The 23667-nt window shown below is 42.1% G+C and overlaps 1 protein-coding gene across 2 annotated transcripts in view; it reads right to left on the reverse strand.

Annotated features, from left to right (window-relative positions):
- LOC126259889 (peptidyl-prolyl cis-trans isomerase-like 3) overlaps positions 1–23667 on the reverse strand; it is a 61212-nt gene that overhangs the window by 20550 nt on the left and 16995 nt on the right. For both annotated transcript variants that reach the window (XM_049956964.1, XM_049956965.1), the window contains one exon: positions 18482–18643. In XM_049956964.1, the coding sequence (XP_049812921.1) occupies positions 18482–18643 (162 nt within the window). The remainder of the gene's footprint in view (positions 1–18481; positions 18644–23667) is intronic.

Below are 23667 nucleotides of genomic sequence, written 5' to 3' on the forward strand. Positions count from 1 at the left end.
GTGCTGCAACATGACGTGGTATGGACTCGACTAATGTCTGAAGTAGTGCTGGAGGGAATTTACACCAATAATCCTGCAGGGCTGTCCATAAATCCATAAGAGTACGGGGGGTGGAACAGCACATTGCAAGGCATCCCAGATATGCTCAATAATGTCTGGCGGACAGTGGAAGTGTTTAAATTCAGAAGAGTGTTCCTGGAGCAACTCTGTAGCTACTCTAGTTGTGTGGGGTAACACATTTTCTGGCTGGAATTGCCACAATTCCGTCAGAATGTACAATGGACATGAATGGATGCAGGTGATCAGACAGGATGCTTACGTACATGTCACATCAAGACACACCACATCAGGGTCCCATATCACTTCAACGGCACACACCTCACACCATTACAGAGCCTCCACCAGCTTGAACAGTACCCTACTGACATGAAAGGTCCATGGATTCATGAGGTTGTTTCCATACCCATATACGTCCATCCGCTCAATATAATTTGAAACGAGTCTCATCCGACCAGGCAACATATTTCCAGTCGTCAACAGTCCAATGTCAGTGTTGATGGCCCCAGGTGAGGCATAAAGCTTAGTGTCGTGCAGTCATCAAGGGTACACAAGTGGGCCATCGGTTCCCAAAGCCCATACTGATGATATTTCGCATGCTGAGACTTGTCGATGGCCCAGCATTGAAATCTGCAGCAATTTGTGGAAGGCTTGCACTTCTGTCACACTGAACGGTTCTCTTCAGTCATCGTTGGTCCCGTTTTTGCAAGATCTTTATCCGGCCGCAGCAATGTCAGAGATTTGATGTTTTATCGGATCCCTTATATTCAAGATACACTCATGAAAGGGTTGTACGAGAAAATCAAAATCCCCACTTCATCGCTATCTCGAAGATGCTGTGTCCCATCGCTCGTGCACTGACTGTACACCACGTTCAAACTCACTTAAATCTTGGTAACCTGCCATTGTAGCAGCAGTAACCAATCTAGCAACTGTGCCATACACTTGTTGTCTCAGGCATTGCCAAACGCAGCTCTATATTCTGCCGTTTACATATCTGTGTCTGAATACGCATGCCTATACTAATTTCTTTGGCGCTTCAGTGTATTAGCCAATGTGTTTCAACCACCAACTGTAATGGTTTGCCACCATCATGTGAAGAACTTCGAATGTTCCTTGCTCTAACCATTTTGCCAAGTTTTGTTCAGAAACCTGAACCGCAGATGTACTGGATGCAGCAGCAAGCATATCAACTCCGTTTTTCAATAACATAATGTCTTACAAGAGGTTTTACCAATAAAAAAGTATCTTCATTTTTCTGATAGCAAAATCTGTGATGCTGCAAAACACCCAAAGCCTAAGCTGAAAAAAATTTGGCCAGTTTATCAACACCTTGAAAATAAATTCAAAACTTCTTATGCTTCTGAATGAGACATTACAGTGATGAAAGTCTACTTTTGTGTAAGTGCCAACTGGGTCCGGTACAGTACAGTCCAATGAAAAAACCAAAATTTGGAATAAAATTCTACATGCTGTGTGAATCTTAGCATATATATGTGGCCCACGACTATAGACACAGCGAGAGGGGAAAAGATGGATGCAGAATTTATAGATTTTTCAATGTCATCACAAGTTGTTTTGACACTTGTAAAACCACTCCAGAAGCAAGGTTTCTGTCTAACGACATATCTTTTACATATTCCCACTGTTAGCCGATTTCCTAACTCTGAAGTCCACAGGTATTTATGGAACAGTAAAAATGACCCAGAAAGAGATGCCACAATTTCTCTGAAATAAAAAATTATGAAGGGCGGTGGGGTCTAGCATTGCACTGAAAAGACATGAAAGAAGTGGTACTTCTTTCAACTATCCACTTTATGGATATGGTGGAGACTGAAAAAAGGTCATAGGAAATAATGAAGCCAAAGCTCATGTTTGACGACAGCAACACCATGGGATAGGTGGATCAAGCCGATCGGAGAATGGCATTGTATCCAATACTCAGAAAGCAAGGCAAGAAATATTATAAGACAATCTCTATCCATTTGCTGGAAATTTCTGTGTGGAATTCTTTTACCTCGGTCGGCAAAGGTGGAGGGAAAAAGAACTCCCAGCAATTTATGTTGACCCTCTTGGAAAAAAACAGTTGAGAAATACAAATCATATCTCCTACACCAAGATGACCATGACAAACACCCTACACTCTTCGGTTGACAAAGACATTTCCCAGAAGCCATCAAACCAACAGAAAAGAAGAGCAATCTGACACGAGTATGCACAGTTTTCTCCAAGAAGCAGGATACACGTGGGAAGTGTGTCTAGAGAGAAACACAATACTACTGCCCCAAGTGCTACACCTCCATGTTCATCACACCATGCTTCGGAATCTACAATACAAAAACAGATTTCTGACATTGGTCTAGTGTGATATATAATGCTTATGTTATCTACGTTCTGATACGTATCTTTAAATTTTCATCTTTGTAATAAACCATGTGTTGTAATGAGTATTTGTAGGAATTTGTGATGAGCCTGAGTTATCTCAGAATAATACCTTTTGTCCATTTCCACCTACAACACCCCCTAGATTTTCAAGATAAACGTAGGAATGAGTCGCCAAGAGTATGTATTTTTAAAATAGTGTTATATTACATTGGAAAAAAAATAGGTAAGGTTATGAAAGTTTTGTGGCAGGCATCTATGCTTGTAAAATGATACCCCTTTAGAGTTCTTTTTATTGTTGGAAATAAAAAAAGTCACAAAGTCTAGTGAATGTGGAGGCTGGGATATTACTATCGTGTTGTTTTTCGCCAAAAATTCATGAACAATCAATGAAGTGTGAGAAGGTGCATTACCGTGGTGCAAAATCCATGAATCGTTTCACGTGTTTCATACCCAAAACATCCAAAAAGATCTCATGGTATAAGGCAATTGATATGCCAACACCATCTGCAACTTCTCTGATTGAGATTTGGCAACTGTTTTCACTTTTTCCATGTTTTAGACCGTTGTTGGTGTGCTGGAATGTCCAGAATGATCGTCATCTTCAACATCTTCACGGACATCTAGGAAACATTTATATCACTCATTAAGTCCTAGTTTTAGTGATAGCAGACTTACCAAAAACAATACTCAACATTTCTGAAACTTTGTTACATTTTATTCCATTTTTATAGCAAAATTTACTGCAAATTCTCTGAACTATTATTAAAAAACAATAATCATCACTCGTAAGCATACACATGCAACCTTCTTGAAAACTGGCAACAGACTACACATCCAATAGGCTATCAGTATACAGATATGTTTCAGACATGTTTACCAACACTATGAAAAACTGCGCGAATTGGACAAACGCAACCTGTGAAATTATAAAATTCCAGATACTTTTTGAACACAACTCATATGTATTGGCATGTAAATGTAAGAATGCCTAGGTGACTGAAGAGGCTCATACAAGGTGCTCAGTTATCAACTTTACAGAATATTCTTATTGCACCCTTCTCTAGAATAAACATTTTTTTCATTTTAGCTGGAATGCACCATTAGATTATGCCATACGACATAACTAAGTGAAAGAAAGTAATGTATGCTAGCAGTTCTCTCTGCATGTAGACACAGTGAGAGATGTATCAGAGTGCAAAACAGGCAGAGCTGAGCTTTCTGTCTACTCATTCACATACTGGTACCTCCTCAGTAGATTATGTATTTGGATACACAGGAGCTCAACACGCAGAGCCTCATTCAGTGCATGCCCATTGATCTCAACTTCTGGATAAGTAACTTATTTATTTGGAATTGTATAATATAACTTTTAATAAGATTAACAGTTAAGCTGTTGTCTGGGAACAACTTTTAAGTCTGTTCCATTATTCCCAGGGCTGTCTCTGGTATGGATGTGTTTGGATCTTTTATCAATATAAGGAAGGTGTGATCAAAAATTAACAGGAATTTTATTTCAAGGGCTTTATACATTCAATTTTGAAAGATTAAAAAAATCTTGTTTGTACACATGTTCCTAATGTATGTTTGCATTTTCAGCTATTTTATATATTTAGTTTATTGTTGAAAGTAAAAAAAAAAAAAAAAAAATACCAGGTTCTAGAGTATTCGGCAAATTTTTACTTTCGAAAAATACGGATCAAAGAATTTGCATTAAATTTTGCATGAAAAATGGAATAAAGTGCAGCATCGCATTCGAAATGTTGACTGTGGCTTTTAGCATACCTACTATGAGTAAGACAAGAGTTTACGAGTGATAAAAATGTTACAAAGAGCATTGAAAAGACACTGAAGCTGACAATTGCCCTTTATGCCCTAGCCCAACTAATGGACAAATCACCAAAAGAGAGGTTGCTGCTGATGTCAGCATTTCCTTTGGCTCACGCCAAAAAATTTTTTCGGAAAGTTGGTTCTGAAATGATTCAATTTTGACCAAAAACAATGTCCTTTAAGAATTGCGGTATGTAGTCCACAGTATCAAGAACTTAGAAAGAATGTTATAATAGGCGACAAAATGTGGGTATACGGGTGGGATATCAAAACCAAATCCCAATCGTGCCAATGGAAACTGCCTGAAGGGCCAAGACAAAAAAAATTCGAGAATTTTGATCAGGTATGGAGGTTCTTCTCACTGTTTTCTTTGATTACCACGGAAGAGTGCATAATGAGTTCCTGCCTTATGGCTGTACGGTCAATAAAAAATACTACCTGGATGTTATCCGTTATTTGCGTGAAGCAATCCAAAGAAAATAACCAAAACTGTGGTAAAACCACTCATGGAAATGGCTTCGCAATAATGCTCCCACTCACATCTCTACGCTTGTTCATGATTTTTGGGAATAAACAAAGCAGTTACGTTGCCTCAGCCACTGTATTCGCCGGATTTGGCCCAATGAGACTTTTTTCTGTTCCTGAGGTTGAAGAGAACCATGAAAGGACATTGTCTTTCCACCACTGATGAGATACAAACGGAATCACTGAAGGAGCTGAACACCACAATGAAAAGTGAGTTCCAGAAGTGATTCCAAGATTGGAAAAAATGCTGACATGAGTGTATTATATCTCAGAGAGATTACTTTGAAGGGAAAAAAGTTGATATTGATGATGAATAAATAAAGCTTCTTTAAGGAAAACAAAAATTCCTGTTACCTATTGATCACACCTTGTATACAATGATGTACAAAACGTAAGGACAAAGTAGCTTTCACACAATGTGTCACTGCCTAGTAACATAGCTCGACGAAATGTGGCTCCACATGGAAAGAACTGCTACAGTAGTAGTACAGTAGGTAACAAAGAAACACGCAATGAGACGAACAGAAATAATACTTTTTTTTTCTTCAGAGACAACAATTACACTGTAGTCACTGCAATTTATGATGGTCCATTGGACATTATGAAAGGAGAGTCATGGTTCTTAACAGGTGTATGATCACTATGGTCAGCAATGCTTGCTCTGCAATATGCACTCCCATGCTAGCTACAACATTGGTAAGGAGTTCTTATGGAAGGGCTTTCCATTCCTCCACCAGCGCAGTTGACAACTGCTAGATGGTTCTTGCTGCATGTGGACATACTGCAATACACATCCCACATATGCTCAGTGACATTGAGGTCAGGGGAACGAGCAGAAGCCAGTTGATTCACCAAATGTCCCCTCGTTCCGAGAGTTGCCCCACCTGCACTGTTTGATATGGTTGAACACTGTCACCTATAAAAATGAAGTCAGAGCAGAACGCACACTGAAAAAGCATACATGAGGAAACACTAAAGTGTCAAAATAATGATGGCCAGTGAGTCTACAGTGTTTAAAGATTTGGGGGTCAGTACACTCGTACAATATCATGCCTCCCCACACACCTCAAGACCAGAACCACCAAACAACCACGTTTGACAATGGTCCTGGGTGCCTTACGTGTTTCTACATCTTACCATATGAGGGTACATCCATCATTATTGAACATAATTGTGTTGGTGGTCCAGATGTTATGGTGTGGGGAGGCAAGGTACATTCAACAGTGAACAACATTGTGACACTGTACTCCTTTCCCATCTGCATCTTTTCAAGAGTGCTTTCGGCCCCGACTTCATTTTTACGGATGACAATGCATGACTGCATCAAACAATGCAAATGGAGGAGCTCCTGGAATGTGAGGATATTTGGAAAATGGACTTGTGTGCCATTCCCCCAACTTAATCCAACGAACGTAAGTGGAATGTGGGGAGGTATGTTACAGCAAGTCAACATGCACTAACAACCACGCAGCACTTGTCAACCGTGCTAGTGGAGGAACAGAACAGCCTACTACAAAAACTGCTTACCAACCTTGTAGCCAGAATGGATGAACATTGCACAACTCGTATTGAGCTACATTACTTGTCAATGACATGTTTCTTTCTGCGTACCACCAGTGAGCAATAGTTTCTGATGAGTCTTCCAATGTTCCCAGTAAATCATTTATGCAGACAAGTTTCTTTCTCAAAAAAATTTTGAGATCACAGTAAAGAAGATGATAGGTGCATTATCAGAAGTCATCGGCCTATCTCCATTGTGGTGCAATGTATCTACTGCATACTTCAGTCTTCCAGGAAATCCCCTTGACTCAATGACTGATTACATAGGTAACTCAGAAGTGTTGTTACCAAGCCAGCATAAGATTTTAGTGCTTTGGTTGAGATACCATCAGGGCAACAAGAGTTGCTACTTTTTTGTGAACTAATGATTTTTGTGATCTCCCTAACAGATGAGTTGGCAAAACTCATGTCTTTTGGTGATTGAGTATGTGTAAGCTATATAAGAAATAAGTTGACTGGATCTCCTTCAGATGGCTGATTTTTTTGTCCCCATGTTTTCAGCTAGAGTTAAGGAAGAATTCATTTATTTTCATTTAGGTCTAAAGAAATCCACAGCTCGTGGTCTCACGATAGCGTTCTCGCTTCCCAAGCATGGGGTCTTGGGTTCGATCCCCGGTTGGGTCAGGGATTTTCACCTGCCCAAAAATGACTGCGTGGTGGTGTGTTGAAATGACTGGGTGTTGTTGTGTCGTCACCACCACCACCCACCACCACAGTTGGAGGAAGGCAATGCCAAAGCACCTCCATTAGGACCTTGCCTAGTACGGTGGTGCATGTCTCCTGCATTGTTCCCCTATGCTTTGTCAAGATGCATGGGACTTCATTTCCATTTCCATTTCCGTTTCCATTTCCGTTTCCATGTATAAAGAAACAGGCATTAGTGAAGATCTTTCAGCTGTACTAAATTTATGAAATTTATTCGCAATTTCAGAATCTTAGGTATGATGGTATTACTCATTAGTGACACATGAAAGTGTGTGATAGATCGGGGCTCGAACCTAGATTTTCCGCTTGCTGGGATAACCAAATTAATTGAGGCAACTGCTTGCAACAAGAGGGAAATCTGGATTCTAGTCACAGTGTGGCACAAACTTTCGCGTGTCACCAATAGGTAATATGTTCATACCTAATGCAGCTAATGTGAGAAAGATTCTACAATTGCAAATAAATTTCATGTCATTTGTCTCACTGCTCCTGCCATCTGGGAGATCAATATCATTTGTTTTCCTGGGTTTAATTGTTTCATGCCTTATAATGCTCCAAACTGTCCTTGATTTGTTTTTGGAACTTTCAATTTTTTTTTAGTGTGGTGTATGGTTTTTGCCTTTTTTGATCATATACTTAACCATTCTTCATGCTGCTTGCAGTGCATTTTTAGGTCTTGATTAGAGCAACTCCTTTTCCATTTAATAAAAGTCTTTTTCATGGTACAAGATAATTTGAACCTAGATATTAGCCATCCTTTTTCTTGGCATCCACTGAAAATGTCTCAGACTTCTCATAAAGGAAAATGGAATTCATAAATTAAGAATATTTTTAGGAAGGAAACTTCTTGTCTGCTATGTGCCCTTTGGTAACTTCTTCCCCCTTCTAATCCTGTAAATTCTCTCTGCTTAATTTAACTGAGTCAGCATTTCAAATTCTGTGATATTTCCTTTTCCTCTCTTAGTTAAACCAGATTGATGGAAATGTTTTATAGCTGTCATTTATCCACAGTGGACAGCTAAACCATTTATTATGGAGCTCACATCTATTTCATTAACACTTTGGCGACCAAGACAGAGCACAAGCGTTTAAGTGACTACACCTGAGTATATCTTGGGCCAATGTTCACGATGCACGAACCATCTCTTGCTCAAAAACTGGGCAAATTAGATAGGAGAACTAAATACGGACATCTCGCCATTTAACCTTTGACAAGTGCAGCCTTCCACTGTCAATTTCAAGAATAACTTTGAAAGCAGCATTAGCAAACTTAACAGTTGTTATCAAGACTTTACAGAGCCACTGTGCACCTGCATTGTCCGAAATTTGTGCATTTACACTCCTGGAAATGGAAAAAAGAACACATTGACACCGGTGTGTCAGACCCACCATACTTGCTCCGGACACTGCGAGAGGGCTGTACAAGCAATGATCACACGCACGGCACAGCGGACACACCAGGAACCGCGGTGTTGGCCGTCGAATGGCGCTAGCTGCGCAGCATTTGTGCACCGCCGCCGTCAGTGTCAGCCAGTTTGCCGTGCCATACGGAGCTCCATCGCAGTCTTTAACACTGGTAGCATGCCGCGACAGCGTGGACGTGAACCGTATGTGCAATTGACGGACTTTGAGCGAGGGCGTATAGTGGGCATGCGGGAGGCCGGGTGGACGTACCGCCGAATTGCTCAACACGTGGGGCGTGAGGTCTCCACAGTACATCGATGTTGTCGCCAGTGGTCGGCGGAAGGTGCACGTGCCCGTCGACCTGGGACCGGACCGCAGCGACGCACAGATGCACGCCAAGACTGTAGGATCCTACGCAGTGCCGTAGGGGACCGCACCGCCACTTCCCAGCAAATTAGGGACACTGTTGCTCCTGGGGTATCGGCGAGGACCATTCGCAACCGTCTCCATGAAGCTGGGCTACGGTCCCGCACAGCGTTAGGCCGTCGTCCGCTCACGCCCCAACATCGTGCAGCCCGCCTCCAGTGGTGTCGCGACAGGCGTGAATGGAGGGACGAATGGAGACGTGTCGTCTTCAGCGATGAGAGTCGCTTCTGCCTTGGTGCCAATGATGGTCGTATGCGTGTTTGGCGCCGTGCAGGTGAGCGCCACAATCAGGACTGCATACGACCGAGGCACACAGGGCCAACACCCGGCATCATGGTGTGGGGAGCGATCTCCTACACTGGCCGTACACCACTGGTGATCGTCGAGGGGACACTGAATAGTGCACGGTACATCCAAACCGTCGTCGAACCCATCGTTCTACCATTCCTCGACCGGCAAGGGAACTTGCTGTTCCAACAGGACAATGCACGTCCGCATGTATCCCGTGCCACCCAACGTGCTCTAGAAGGTGTAAGTCAACTACCCTGGCCAGCAAGATCTCCGGATCTGTCCCCCATTGAGCATGTTTGGGACTGGATGAAGCGTCGTCTCACGCGGTTTGCACGTCCGGCACGAACGCTGGTCCAACTGAGGCGCCAGGTGGAAATGGCATGGCAAGCCGTTCCACAGGACTACATCCAGCATCTCTACGATCGTCTCCATGGGAGAATAGCAGCCTGCATTGCTGCGAAAGGTGGATATACACTGTACTAGTGCCGACATTGTGCATGCTCTGTTGCCTGTGTCTATGTGCCTGTGGTTCTGTCAGTGTGATCATGTGATGTATCTGACCCCAGGAATGTGTCAATAAAGTTTCCCCTTCCTGGGACAATGACTTCACGGTGTTCTTATTTCAATTTCCAGGAGTGTATTTGTTACGATTTTCTTGTTTGCTGTAATCCTGCTACAAATATGTCACATTTGTTGAGTGAGAAATATATTTTGGAAGCTATAGAGGAAGAATTCAGTGATTTTAGATCATACAGAGAAATATCTGAGTGGGAAGAGTATGCAGAAAATTCATATTCAAGTAAACTACCGTCTGATACAATGTTTCCATTGTTGCTATAATTATAATTTAGTTCTGTTTTATTTATCTTCATCTCATCTTTTTTTTTATATAAGTATCTCATGACAAAGCAGCATTCAATGCAGGTTTTCAAGATTTGTTCGGAGAAGACAAAACAATCTACTGGCAAAGCAAGCATGAAATACACAAGCTGGAACAGTTCTAAATGTAACTTGCCTCTCTGTATGCATGAATGCTTCAGACTTTTTCATACAAAAGCCAAGTATTCGTGAAATTGCTCAAGAATGCATCTCCCAATTATTTTTTGGAAGGATAATTATATTCTGTTATCATTCTTGTAAAATTTGTAATCTATCACAGAACTAAATGAAATATTAAAAATAAACCTCGAAGCTTGGGCTTTTTTGTGTCATCTTTTAAGATATATCAAACACAAATGTGCCAGTAATCATTTAAATAGTGGCACAACTGGCTGGTTTTCTTGACACAAAAATTTTTCGAAGTGTCTGGACCTCAAAGTTTTGAAGATATGGATTTAGAAATAAATTAGCAATTGCTTTAACACAATGTCCCCCTTGCAGTGGTCAAACCAAAGACAGACATCAGTAATTCTGGGTGCCCTCAATCAGAACTATCCGAGATGAAAACTATAATGAAATCTCCGTATACAATCACTTCCCAGTTATTTCTACAGTCTTATTGGTATCACCTTCAATTGTTTAAAACATTTATGATTGTTGCCTACAAACTCAGAACTGCGGCCTTATATGTTACCTAGTCTATTACCAAAGTACAGCACTTTGGACTTCATTCCTCTTTTATGGATATAACCATTCCCCCTTTCCTCATATTACACTTACATTAATGTGATACTAATTTGTGTCCCTCTAGTTTGATCTGTTCAATTTCTGGAACTTCCAAATGATGTTTCATTATGTGAGGTACATCTGTAGGAAACACCTTTAGATTTCTCAGTGTCTTGCATTGATAAGAGATGCCTGTTATTATTAAACAAGTTTCTTACGCTTTGATGGAGAAGTCAAAATGTATTTTCATGGTTAACCTTTTTTCTGTCCAAACTACCAGTTTTTGTTTCTTCATTTACTTTTGCATATGTTTCTATAGTTACTGGATAGCTCTATCTTTTGGCACCATTTATCCTAGAAAATTCCTAGTGATAATATTGGAAATCACAAGGATTGAACATATGTGCCTGGCTTCACACTCAATTGCTTATTTGAGGTTATGGTTCACATGGTTCATGGCACCGACAATTACAACTGCATGATCTTTCAAGAAGTTTCCCAGAGAACCTAAATCATAGGCGACACCACTGCATCCTGTACTTTGCCTAAAAATACTACCTACCTGATATTCATTACCAAACAAGTTCTGTGCTAGTTCAAACATTCCCCTCCCGTAACCACTGCTTAAAAGAAGAACCTCCTTGGTCTTTTTAACCCTCTTGACAGGAAAATTCCACAATAAAGATAATGAAAAAATAATGGTTTTTTTGAGAAATTATGCAAAATTGGCAATTTTCACAAGATAACACAAAATTTGTAATACACTCCTGGAAATTGAAATAAGAACACCGTGAATTCATTGTCCCAGGAAGGGGAAACTTTATTGACACATTCCTGGGGTCAGATACATCACATGATCACACTGACAGAACCACAGGCACATAGACACAGGCAACAGAGCACGCACAATGTCGGCACTAGTACAGTGTATATCCACCTTTCGCAGCAATGCAGGCTGCTATTCTCCCATGGAGATGATCGTAGAGATGCTGGATGTAGTCCTGTGGAACGGCTTGCCATGCCATTTCCACCTGGCGCCTCAGTTGGACCAGCGTTCGTGCTGGACGTGCAGACCGCGTGAGACGACGCTTCATCCAGTCCCAAACATGCTCAATGGGGGACAGATCCGGAGATCTTGCTGGCCAGGGTAGTTGACTTACACCGTCTAGAGCACGTTGGGTGGCACGGGATACATGCGGACGTGCATTGTCCTGTTGGAACAGCAAGTTCCCTTGCCGGTCTAGGAATGGTAGAACGATGGGTTCGATGACGGTTTGGATGTACCGTGCACTATTCAGTGTCCCCTCGACGATCACCAGTGGTGTACGGCTAGTGTAGGAGATCGCTCCCCACACCATGATGCCGGGTGTTGGCCCTGTGTGCCTCAGTCGTATGCAGTCCTGATTGTGGCGCTCACCTGCACGGCGCCAAACACGCATACGACCATCATTGGCACCAAGGCAGAAGCGACTCTCATCGCTGAAGACGACACGTCTCCATTCGTCCCTCCATTCACACCTGTCGCGACACCACTGGAGGCGGGCTGCACGATGTTGGGGCGTGAGCGGAAGACGGCCTAACGCTGTGCGGGACCGTAGCCCAGCTTCATGGAGACTGTTGCGAATGGTCCTCGCCGATACCCCAGGAGCAACAGTGTCCCTAATTTGCTGGGAAGTGGCGGTGCGGTCCCCTATGGCACTGCGTAGGATCCTACGGTCTTGGCGTGCATCCGTGCGTCGCTGCGGTCCGGTCCCAGGTCGACGGGCACGTGCACCTTCCGCCGACCACTGGCGACAACATCGATGTACTGTGGAGACCTCACGCCCCACGTGTTGAGCAATTCGGCGGTACGTCCACCCGGCCTCCCGCATGCCCACTATACGCCCTCGCTCAAAGTCCGTCAACTGCACATACGGTTCACGTCCACGCTGTCGCGGCATGCTACCAGTGTTAAAGACTGCGATGGAGCTCCGTATGCCACGGCAAACTGGCTGACACTGACGGCGGCGGTGCACAAATGCTGCGCAGCTAGCGCCATTCGACGGCCAACACCGCGGTTCCTGGTGTGTCCGCTGTGCCGTGCGTGTGATCATTGCTTGTACAGCCCTCTCGCAGTGTCCGGAGCAAGTATGGTGGGTCTGACACACCGGTGTCAATGTGTTCTTTTTTCCATTTCCAGGAGTGTATTATCTTATAAAAATGTAACAAATCTGAGGATAGCAGTTTATTAATATTCAAAACTATCAGATAGTTCCTGAATGTTAAAACTGTATTTTGACTTTCAATCTCCTAAAGTTAGAGTTTCATGTGCACTCTTCCAATAATAGTTCAGTTCCTGCATAACGAACTTTGAAATGATGACAAACAGAACACCCAACGTGGCAAAAACCACCCAATTAATTTGGCAAAAAAAGTCTCCAATTTTGGCAAAAACAATGCCAAATTTGCCAAAGAACACCCAATTTGGCTAAAATACTGAATTTGGCAAAAGAACACCATACTTGGCAAAAAACAATACCGTGTTTGGAAAAGAAAATTGCACTGAATTTGGAAAGAAACACCAAGTCAGCAAAATCAACAACAGCGAATTTGGAAAAAAATGGCACCAACCTTACAATCAAATTTGTACAAAATTATCACATATGGAAAAAATTGTGAAACACCAAGTTCGACAATAACACAGAATTTGTCAAAGCAACACTGAAACTGGCAAGAAATAATGCCATGTGTGTCAAAAAGTATGGTTACAACCAATTTTGCACAATCAACTAACTTGGCTAAAAGTAATGTCAATTTTGGCAAAAAATAACAGCAATTTCAGCAAAAAATGACACTGATCTTATCAAATAATAGCAAGGATTTTGGCCACAAAACAAAATTATTATTTTCTTTTTCCATCCTGAACTATGACTAATGTTAGCTTGCACTTTTTTACTGTCTTTTCAGAGCATACGTAAATTCCTCAGATTGTTTGAATACTTTCTGTCTGCAGTGCAGTGAAGCTGTTTTGAGACTGATGCTAGCAGACTTGCACAATATCTTGAACCTCTTGCCCAATACGGTAGGTTTGACCACAGTCCAGTCATCTACACTATTACTAACTTTACTGCTGCCAAGTACGATTCTGAACTGTTCTAATTCTGCCCATGCTACAGGCATATCAACTTTGAGTTTTAAGAGCAGCTGGAATTTTTTCATAATCATGGAGCAATAGACATAACTACTACAGTGCCAAAGGCTCATCACACATCTAATCCAAGCTGGTTGCTTTGCTGCATCCAACATGAATAATCATTGGTAGTCTGCACACTGTTGATCTTTTCCACTAATCTGCAGCAGTTTTCACACTTGTCAATTGTGACAATAACATTTTTGCATACATAATTATTTACCAGTACCTGCCCAATGAAATATTGAGATTACTTGGCTTTTTACAGTTTTATTTGATAAAAATGACTAACTAATGACACTGGTATATAATTTAATCAAGAAATTTGTGTACGACATATACAAATAATACCTATTTAGCTGTATGTTACATTACTAAATATTTCATAAAATGGATACTGTTTCTCATAAGTGATTTCACTGCCACTACAGCAAAGACTGAGATCAGGTTAAGTTGTGTTCATTACACAAGTATACAGTAAACAAGCTTTTTAGTAAAATATAGTAATGCAATTTGTTATTTTTATCTTCTAAATTTATAGAAAGTTTGGTATTCTTCTATATAGAGCATTAAGAATACTGACTACTGTTTACAACAATACTACAGCAAATACTTAGATATTTCTACACAAGCACTAAAACTAAACTTTTAATTCACTACCACAACTCTAGCAACTTGTTAATCACTGAAATATCCAAATTTAATGGCACATTCAAGTCTTACAATAGAGATCCCCAGCAGTGGAACTGACTTTTTCAAACTATCCATATGACAATATAGGTTAAGATCCCAGGTATCACATCCTGCAACCATTCACCCTGGCGGAGCCTCATTTGCAAGTAATTGAAGAAACAAAATTTTGGAAATTTGCTTGATGCTCTACGTATTTTAAAAAGTTGGTTTTTTTACTAACTGGCTGTGTACTGTAATGGTTACAGTACAAGCCTCATATGCAGATTATTGTGGGTTCGAATCTCATTAGGTGCTTTGAAAGTTTTACATTTTTAAATCTTTATTGAAATGACTTTGATCATTACTTTTGTTCAATGAATGGGTTTCAATGTAACTTTTTTTACTTGTGGTGACATCGTGCAGTTACATAGCATTGTATCGTGCATGTTTAGGAGCAATAACGCTGTTAAACATTTTGCGCCAGCCATCAGAGGTGTTTCGTTTTATATATGTATGTTTCGTTTTATATATGTATGTTTCGTTTTATATATGTATGTTTCGTTTTATATATGTATGTTTTGTTTTTGTTATTCTTTGAATATGCTTTTTTTATTGTTAGTTTGTGCATGGCTACAAGATAATGCTGATGTTTTTGTTTCTTGCTTGTTATTTTCAACTGCAAGCTCAGAACGATCGAACAAGCCATGTAATCTTTGCCGTCTCATGTGATTGTGATTAATATAGTTCAAAGGAGTTCTTGTGTAGTGTTGTTCTGTCAATTAAGTACACATATGTTCTAACAGTCAAATGACAGTCTGCTCAGATAGTACCAACATCTATGTAACATCACTTTTAATCACCATTTTAACTTTTCCAACCGCTCTTATTCCCCCCCCCCCCCCCCCCCGCCAATCGTTCTTCTTTCAGTTAGAAACACTGTATGTGTGAATTTAAATGTACAATTATTTTTATTTATTTACCATAATACTTAAAAATTTGAAAATGTCGATCTATCGGTGGAGGGGGGGAGGGGGGGGGGGGGAAGAGGGGACGAAATAATCTGTTTACATGTGCAATAATTTCAAAATATTATTTTTGTTGCATGATGTACAATTTCTTGGAGGGTAATAGTCATTTACACATTTAAATCACAAATTTTTATTGCACTATGGACAACATAGGTGAAGATTTAAATGAAAGACAGGATTATAAATAAAATGAAATTCAAGCAAAATGATAAATAGAAATAATGAATAACAAATACAATAAACTGGCCAAAAATCTAGGATGATGAAACAAAAGAAATTAAATCAATGTTAATGCATGGAAATAATTAAAATCACATGCTCAAAGATTCCGAGTGGTAAAAAAAGAATTACAGGAAAAAAATGAGAGCAACTGAAAAAGTTGATATGGTGATTGAAATGGCATGACAAAGGAACAGAAATAGATAAATTACTTATAAACCTATTAACTGAATTAAAAAAGTGACCAAAGTTGTTTTGATAAGGACATAAAAACAAAACATTTCAAAGCTGCTAATGAGATTGAAACACCCATAACCACTTGCATACGAGGCTTGTACTATAATCATTATGTTACAAAACACGTCTGATTTAATTAACTTATTTAAAGCTGTACAGCACCACATAAAATTTCAAATTTTGTTTGTTGATTGTCAGCAACAAGGGCTCACCAGGGTGAATGGTTGCAAGTTGTGATACTTGGGACATTAACCTACAGTACCTTATAGATAGTTTCAAAAAGTCGATTCCACCGCTTGGGGCATCTCCCTGTTAGAAATGTTCACAGAGTCAGTGAAACGCTGTAGTTTCTTCCCGCGTAACTCTAAAACATTCAAGTTGATGATTGTGAAAGCTCCACACTAATTCAACATCAACAGTTTGCAGTAAAGCAAATATAAACAACTACGCCACAGTATGCATAACAGTTCTGTGTTTTACAAGCTGTGTATACATCAATACAAAAATCAATGTTATCTCTATCTGGCAACACTGGATTCATCTGGCGACAGCAGTGCACTGATGCAACAAATGTGAGTTGTGGGGATTCACAAGCTAGCTAACAATGTCTCCCTCCCATCCCACCATCACAAACCCAGAACACTGTCTAGGCTATGATGCATCATTGCATGCTATGATGCCAGTTAGTTCGAACTGAGAGAGATTTGTGGTATCAGTAACAGTACAATTTCTGTTAGGAGCTAGTTTCTTAAAGGAGAAAAATAAAAGGTATTCATATGATGCAGGCTATGAATCTAAAGTAACAGCATATGCAGAAGAACATGGAAACAAAGCAGCTGAGTGGCATTTTGGCCTTCCACCAACAGAAAAAGCCATTCATGATTGGTGGGCTAGTAAAGAAGAACTGAAGAAAATGAGGAAGACTAAGCATGCAAATAAGAGTACTGAATGCAAAATGGTCAAAACTATAAGATGACATATTGAAATGGATTCAAGGACACCAGCAAAATGTCACTGAAATTAATACAAATATGATTCAAATACATGCTCTTAACCTATTGCTACAGTGGAACTTAACAGACTTTAAGGGTGGTGTTTGTTGGTGCTACTGGTTTATGAAGCGTCATATACTTAGTACGCGAACCAAAACCAAAATATCTCAGAAAACGCCACAAGAGTATGACGAGAAAATATTATCTTTCCATCGCTTTATTATTAAACATCAAAATAAAACCAATGGGGAGTCGACACAAATAGCAAATATGGGTGAAACTCCTCTGACATTTGATGTGCCGAGTAACTGAAGTATAACTAGAAAAACAAGCGGACTTGAAAAAATGCATTACACTGTTGTCCTTTCATGCTGTGCTGGAGGTACTACAGCCAATGATTATTTTCAAGCGCAAAACAATGCCAAAACTTTCCAAAATACTGTCAGCAGGTGTTTTTCACATACATGACAAGGCTTGAATGGACAAAACTGATAGGAAATTATGGATGAACAGAATGTGGGAGAGAAGGAAAGGCGCTTTCTTGAATAAGAGGTCTCTCCTTGTGCTAGATCAGTTTAGTAGCCATCTGAAAAATTCTGTAAAAGAGAAGTTGAGACGGGGAAATACAGGGCTTGCTGTTACTCCTGGAGGACTTCTCAGCAGCAACCTTTTGAATATCAATAAATAACCCATTTGAAGTGTATATAAGTGAGGAATGGAAAAAATGGATGACAAATGAAACCCAAAATGAATTCACACAGAAGGGAGCTTTACAATGACCTACAATCAAAAAAATGTCTCAGTGGATAAAACAATCATGGTCTAGAGTGAGACAAGACATTATTGTTAAATCTTTCAAGAAGTGAGGCACAAGTAACTCTCCCGATGGCAGTGAAAACTATCTTATATATGAAGAGGACAATGATGATGAAGAGGAAGAAGAAAAAGAAGAAGGAGAACAACAAAGTTCAGATGATGATTTTTACACATTTTAAAGGTCAATTGTTTTATAAATAAATAATTTGTTTAGTCTGGCTTTGCAGTCTAACAATAAAGATAGTAAAGGTTTTGTTTTGAAAAAAATTGCATCTTATAGTCCGTAGCGTTTACAGTCTAAAATATGGTAAATGAATGATTAGATGGATTATGTATTGCACTGTAATTAATGGACTGAAGAGAAATAACTGTTCCAGAATTTCTCGAGAGGTCACTTAAGAAATTACTTCTGTTTTTGTAAGTAGAGAAAAATAAAGATGTTTAGCCGAATGAAGAAATAAGGGGATTTAGTTATTTATAAAGAGTTAGTGCAGTAACATAGAACTTAATTTACACAGAAATAATAGTCTGATAACAGCAAGTAGTAGATATTTTTTTGTTACCTTCAAGTCTTCCTTATATTCATCTTCGAATTTCCGGCCCCATATGGAATTTCCTCCCTTCCCTGTCTGTGTAGGATCTCCAGTCTGAACAATGAAGCCTTTAATATTCCGATGAAATAAACAGCCATTGTAATAATCACTTGCACACAGTGCTAAGAAGTTCTGAAAACAGAAGATAAACATAACACATTTTGTAAAAATTTTGAAAAACAGTTAACATAGCAATTTCATTTGTGGTATCAAGCAGTCACTGAATATTCTTTGAACTGTGAACTCTGGCGATTTTCCAACTCATTCCTGTTATTTCATTCATTTCCTACTCTATATAGTGTGGTAGAAACTCTCGTTCTGGAATTACCATTTGAAACTTTTGTTCATGTTTAAGTTTGATATCACTGGTTAAGTAGAAGTTACTGCCTAAAGAAATTTATGAAAGTATTATTGACACAACAATGAAAGTTCTGGGAGAATTACAGGGTTGTCACCAGGCACACAATAAAGAATGAGAACTTGCTAGATTTTGGAAAAATCCTTTTAATGAGCTAGAGAAAAAATACACACACACACACACACACACACACACACACACACACACACACACACACACCCATCTGTGCCAACTAAATACACAATGCCAGAACTTCAGTACAGCAGGCAGACTGGGGAGAGAGTTTGTGTTCTGTGAGGTGAGCAGAGAGAGAAAGATGTGAGCAGCTCGGAGGGAAGCAGCTGGTGTGAGGAATAGTAATGCAGGCAGCTGAGAAGCAGTTGTATGAACAAGAACGCAAAATGTGGGCACTAGAGACGGTGAGCTGTGCAACACACAATGACAACAATGTGAAGGCACAGGTTGGAAGAGAGGGAGGAAGATTGGGTTTAACGTCCTGTTGACATCAATGTCACTAGACACTGAGCACAAGCTCATATCAAGTGAAGGATGGGGAAGGAAATTGGCCAGCATGGATTGGGGAGTGTGACAGGATAGAGGAGGGGGAGATTGTTGGGTAGAAGGAGTGTGTGCAGTAGTTTTGCACAGATTTAGGCCAAGAGTATTACAGGAGAAAAGGCTGTAATCCTATTGCAAGGATAACTGCCACCTGCGTAGTTCAGGAAAGCTGAAGCTTGGGGGAACAATCCAGATGGCACACATAGTGAAGCAGCCGTTGAACTGGAGCATGTTGTGCTCATAGCATGATCCTCCACTGGGTCGTCAACTCTTTCCTTGGTCTGTTTGGTCGTGGCCATTCGTTACGGCGAACAGCTGGTTGTTGGTCATGCTTACATAAAATCCTGTGCAGAAACTGCAGAAGAGCTGGTATGCGACATGGTTGCTTTCACAGGTGCACTGTCTCTGATGGGACAGGACGAGCTTGTAACAGGACTGCAGTATTATCTGGTGGACGGGTCAATCTGGCAGATCTTGCATATGGGTCTTCCACAGGAATAGGACCCCTGTGGCAAAATTTCGAGAGTGGTATAAGGATGGACCAAGATGCTGAGCATGTTGGAATGGCAGCAGAGTAGCACTTTAGGAGGGGTGGAAGGACTTGAGTAGGAAATTCCTCATTTCTGGGCATGATGACAGATAGTTAAAGACCTGGTGAAGGTCAAGGTTCAGTTGCTCCAGAGCAGGGGCGCCACCTTGCAGCTGGTTCTTGGAAATGGTGAGATGATAAGAAGTGTGTGAGAATATGACATAGGAAATCTGTTTGCGGACTAGGTCTTAGGAATAGTGCCTGTCTGTGAAGGCCTTTGTGAAACCTTCAGCATATTGGGCAAGTGACTTCTTGTTATTGCACAAACACTATACATGGTGGCCAGGCCAAATGGGAGTGATTTTTGGTGTGGAAAGGGTGATAGCGGTCAAAATACATGTACTTTTTGTAGTTTGTGGGTTTTATATGGACAGAGGTATGGACAGAACCATCAGGGATGGAGATCAACACCCAGGAAGGTGACATTTCGGGTTGAGGAGGACCAGGTGAAGCAAATGCAGAGAATGTGTTGAGGTTGTAGAGGAATGACAGGGTTTCTTCGCCTGGGCCCAGATCACAAAGATATCATCAACGAATATGAACCAGGTAAGGGGTTTGGGAGACTAGGAAGGTTTCCTCTAGATGGCCCATAAACATGTTGACATATGATGGTGCCATGCAAGTGCTCCAGCTGTGCTACAGATTTGTGTATATCTTCCCCTCAAAGGAGCAGCAGTTACAAGGGAGGATATAATTGGTAAGGTGTATAAGTAATGAAGTAGGAAATTTGGACTCAAAATGATGGTGGGAGAGGTAGTGTTTGTTAGAGGTAAGGCCACGGGCATTAGAGATGTTAATGTACAGAGAGAGGCTTTTTTTTTTTTTTGTTTGGGTTTAAGGGCGCTCAACTGCTGAGGTCATTAGCGCCCAGTCACTGTTGTGAGAGCACATGGAAGCTGGTAAAACTCAAGGGGATGGGGGGACACCAGAAGGACCTGACAAATATGCAGATAAAATAAGTAAAAAGGTTAAATGTCTTTGGACAAGCCAGTTAAAGTTATAAAACGCAGAATACGAGCAGCTGCCCGAGCGTCATCAGCTAAAACATCCGGTAAAGTAGATGGCAGGGACAGGACAACACGAAATTGACTAAAATGGGGACACGACAATAATACATGGTGCACTGTTAACGCCTGACCACAAGGGCACTGCGGGGCTGGGTCACCGGAGAGCAGGTAGCGGTGGCTAAACCGGCAATGCCCAATCCGCAACCTGGTCAGAAGGACCTCTTCTCGCCGAGATGGTCGGGAGAATGTTGTCCAAGCAGTTGGGAGCGGTTTTACTGCCCGGAGCTTGTTTCCTTGGAGGGATGACCAAGCATCCCACCACAAAAACACAAGCCTCTTACATACATCCCCACGAACGTCAGATGATGGGACACAATGGGAGGCTGGCCGAGGCAGGAGGACTGCAGCCTTGGCTGCAGCATCCGCAGCCTCATTCCCAGGCACTCCTACATGTCCGGGAACCCACAGAAAGCTGACAGAACCACCATTATCAGCGAAAGAATGGAGGGACTGCTGTATCCGTTGAATCAAGGGATGGACCGGATAGGGAGCTCCAAGGCTCTGAAGAGCACTGAGTGAGTCAGAGCAGAGTACATACGATGAATGGCGGTGGCGGCGGGCATACTGAACGGCCTGATGGAGAGCAAAAAGCTCGGCCGTAAAGCCGGAACATTGGTCGAGGAGCCGGTATTTAAAGGTGGCGGCCCCGACGACAAAGGCACAGCCGACACCATCGTCAGTTTTGGAGCCATCGGTGTAAATAAAGGTGTGACCGGCAAGTCGAGCACGAAGTTCGACAAACCGTGAGCAATACACTGCAGCCGGAGTACCCTCCTTCGGGAGTGAGCTGAGGTCGAGATAAATACGAACCGGAGCCTGGAGCCAAGGTGGTGTCGGGCTCTCACCCTCTCTGAAGGTGGTAGGGAGGGCAAAATCCAACTGTCGAAGCAGGCGACGGAAGCGGACTCCGGGGGGCAGCAGGGCAGACACATACAACCCGTACTGACCGTCGATAGAATCGGCGAAGAAGGACTTGTAAGAGGGGTGGTCGGGCATAGACAACAGCCGGCAGGCATACCGACACAGCAGTACGTCGCGCCGGTAGGTCAATGGTAACTCGGCAGCTTCAGCATAAAGACTCTCGACAAGACTAGTGTAGAAGGCTCCGGTCGCAAGACGTATCCCCCGATGGTGGATGGAGTTGAGCCGGCGTAAGAGGGATGGCCGAGCGGACGAGCAGACGAAGCTCCCATAATCCAGCTTCGATCGGACTATGGACCGATACAAGCGAAGCAGGACAGTGCGATCCGCTCCCCAAGATGAACCGCTAAGAACTCTGAGGACATTAAGGGAACGTGTACAACGGGCCGCCAAATAAGAGACATGTGGAGACCAACACAGTTTCCTGTCCAACGTGAGCCCTAGGAACTTAGTTGTGTCCACGAATGGGAGAACAACGGGACCGAGATGTAAGGATGGCGGAAGGAACGCTTTATATCGCCAAAAGTTGATACAAACCGTCTTCTCTTCAGAGAACCGGAAGCCATTTGCTACGCTCCATGAGTAGAGGCTGTCTAGACAACGCTGAAGGCAGCGCTCCAGGAGGCATGTTCTCTGGGCACTGCAGTAGATCGCGAAGTCATCGACAAAGAGAGAGCCTGAGACATTAGGTGGAATGCAATCCATAATTGGATTGATCGCGATGGCAAAAAGGGCTACGCTCAAGACGGAGCCCTGAGGCACTCCGTTCTCCTGGAGGAAGACGTCGGACAATACGGAACCCACACGTACCCTAAACTTTCGATCCGTTAAAAAGGAATCAATAAAAAGGGGCAGGCGACCGCGTAGGCCCCACCTGTGCATAGTGCGGAGGATACCTCCTCTCCAACAGGTATCATAAGCCTTCTCCAAGTCGAAGAACACGGCTACCGTTTGGCGCCTTCGCAAAAAGTTGTTCATGATGAATGTCGACTAGGTCACAAGGTGGTCAACAGCGGAGCGGCGGCGACGAAAGCCGCATTGGACATTAGTAAGTAGCCGTCGAGATTCAAGAATCCAGACTAACCGAGCATTAACCATGTGCTCCATCACCTTACACACACAGCTTGTAAGAGAAATGGGGCGGTAACTAGAAGGAAGGTGTCTATCCCTCCCAGGTTTGGGTATAGGAACAACAACGGCGTCACGCCAACGCATGGGGACTTGACCTTCGGTCCAGACGCGATTGTAGGTACGAAGAAGGAAGCTTTTGCCCGCCGGAGAAAGGTGTGCCAGCATCTGAACGTGAATGGCATCGGGCCCTGGAGCAGAGGACCGGGACAGTGCAAGCGCACGTTCGAGTTCCCGCATAGTAAAGGGGGCATTATAAGTTTCCAGATTCAGCGAGTGGAAGGAAGGTCGCCGAGCCTCTTCTGCCTCTTTCCTGGGAAGGAAGGCAGGATGGTAATGGGCGGAGCTTGAAACCTCCGCGAAAAAGCGGCCAAAGGCGTTGGAGACAGCCACAGGATCAACAAGGACCTCATTACCTGAGGTCAGGCCAGGTACCGAGGAGTGGGCCTTAATGCCCGACAGCCGGCGCAGGCTACCCCAAACGACGGAAGAGGGAGTAAAACTGTTAAAGGAGCTGGTGAAAGAAGCCCAACAA

The sequence above is a fragment of the Schistocerca nitens genome, chromosome 5 (assembly GCF_023898315.1).
Source record: "Schistocerca nitens isolate TAMUIC-IGC-003100 chromosome 5, iqSchNite1.1, whole genome shotgun sequence".
Classification (NCBI taxonomy): domain Eukaryota; kingdom Metazoa; phylum Arthropoda; class Insecta; order Orthoptera; family Acrididae; genus Schistocerca; species Schistocerca nitens.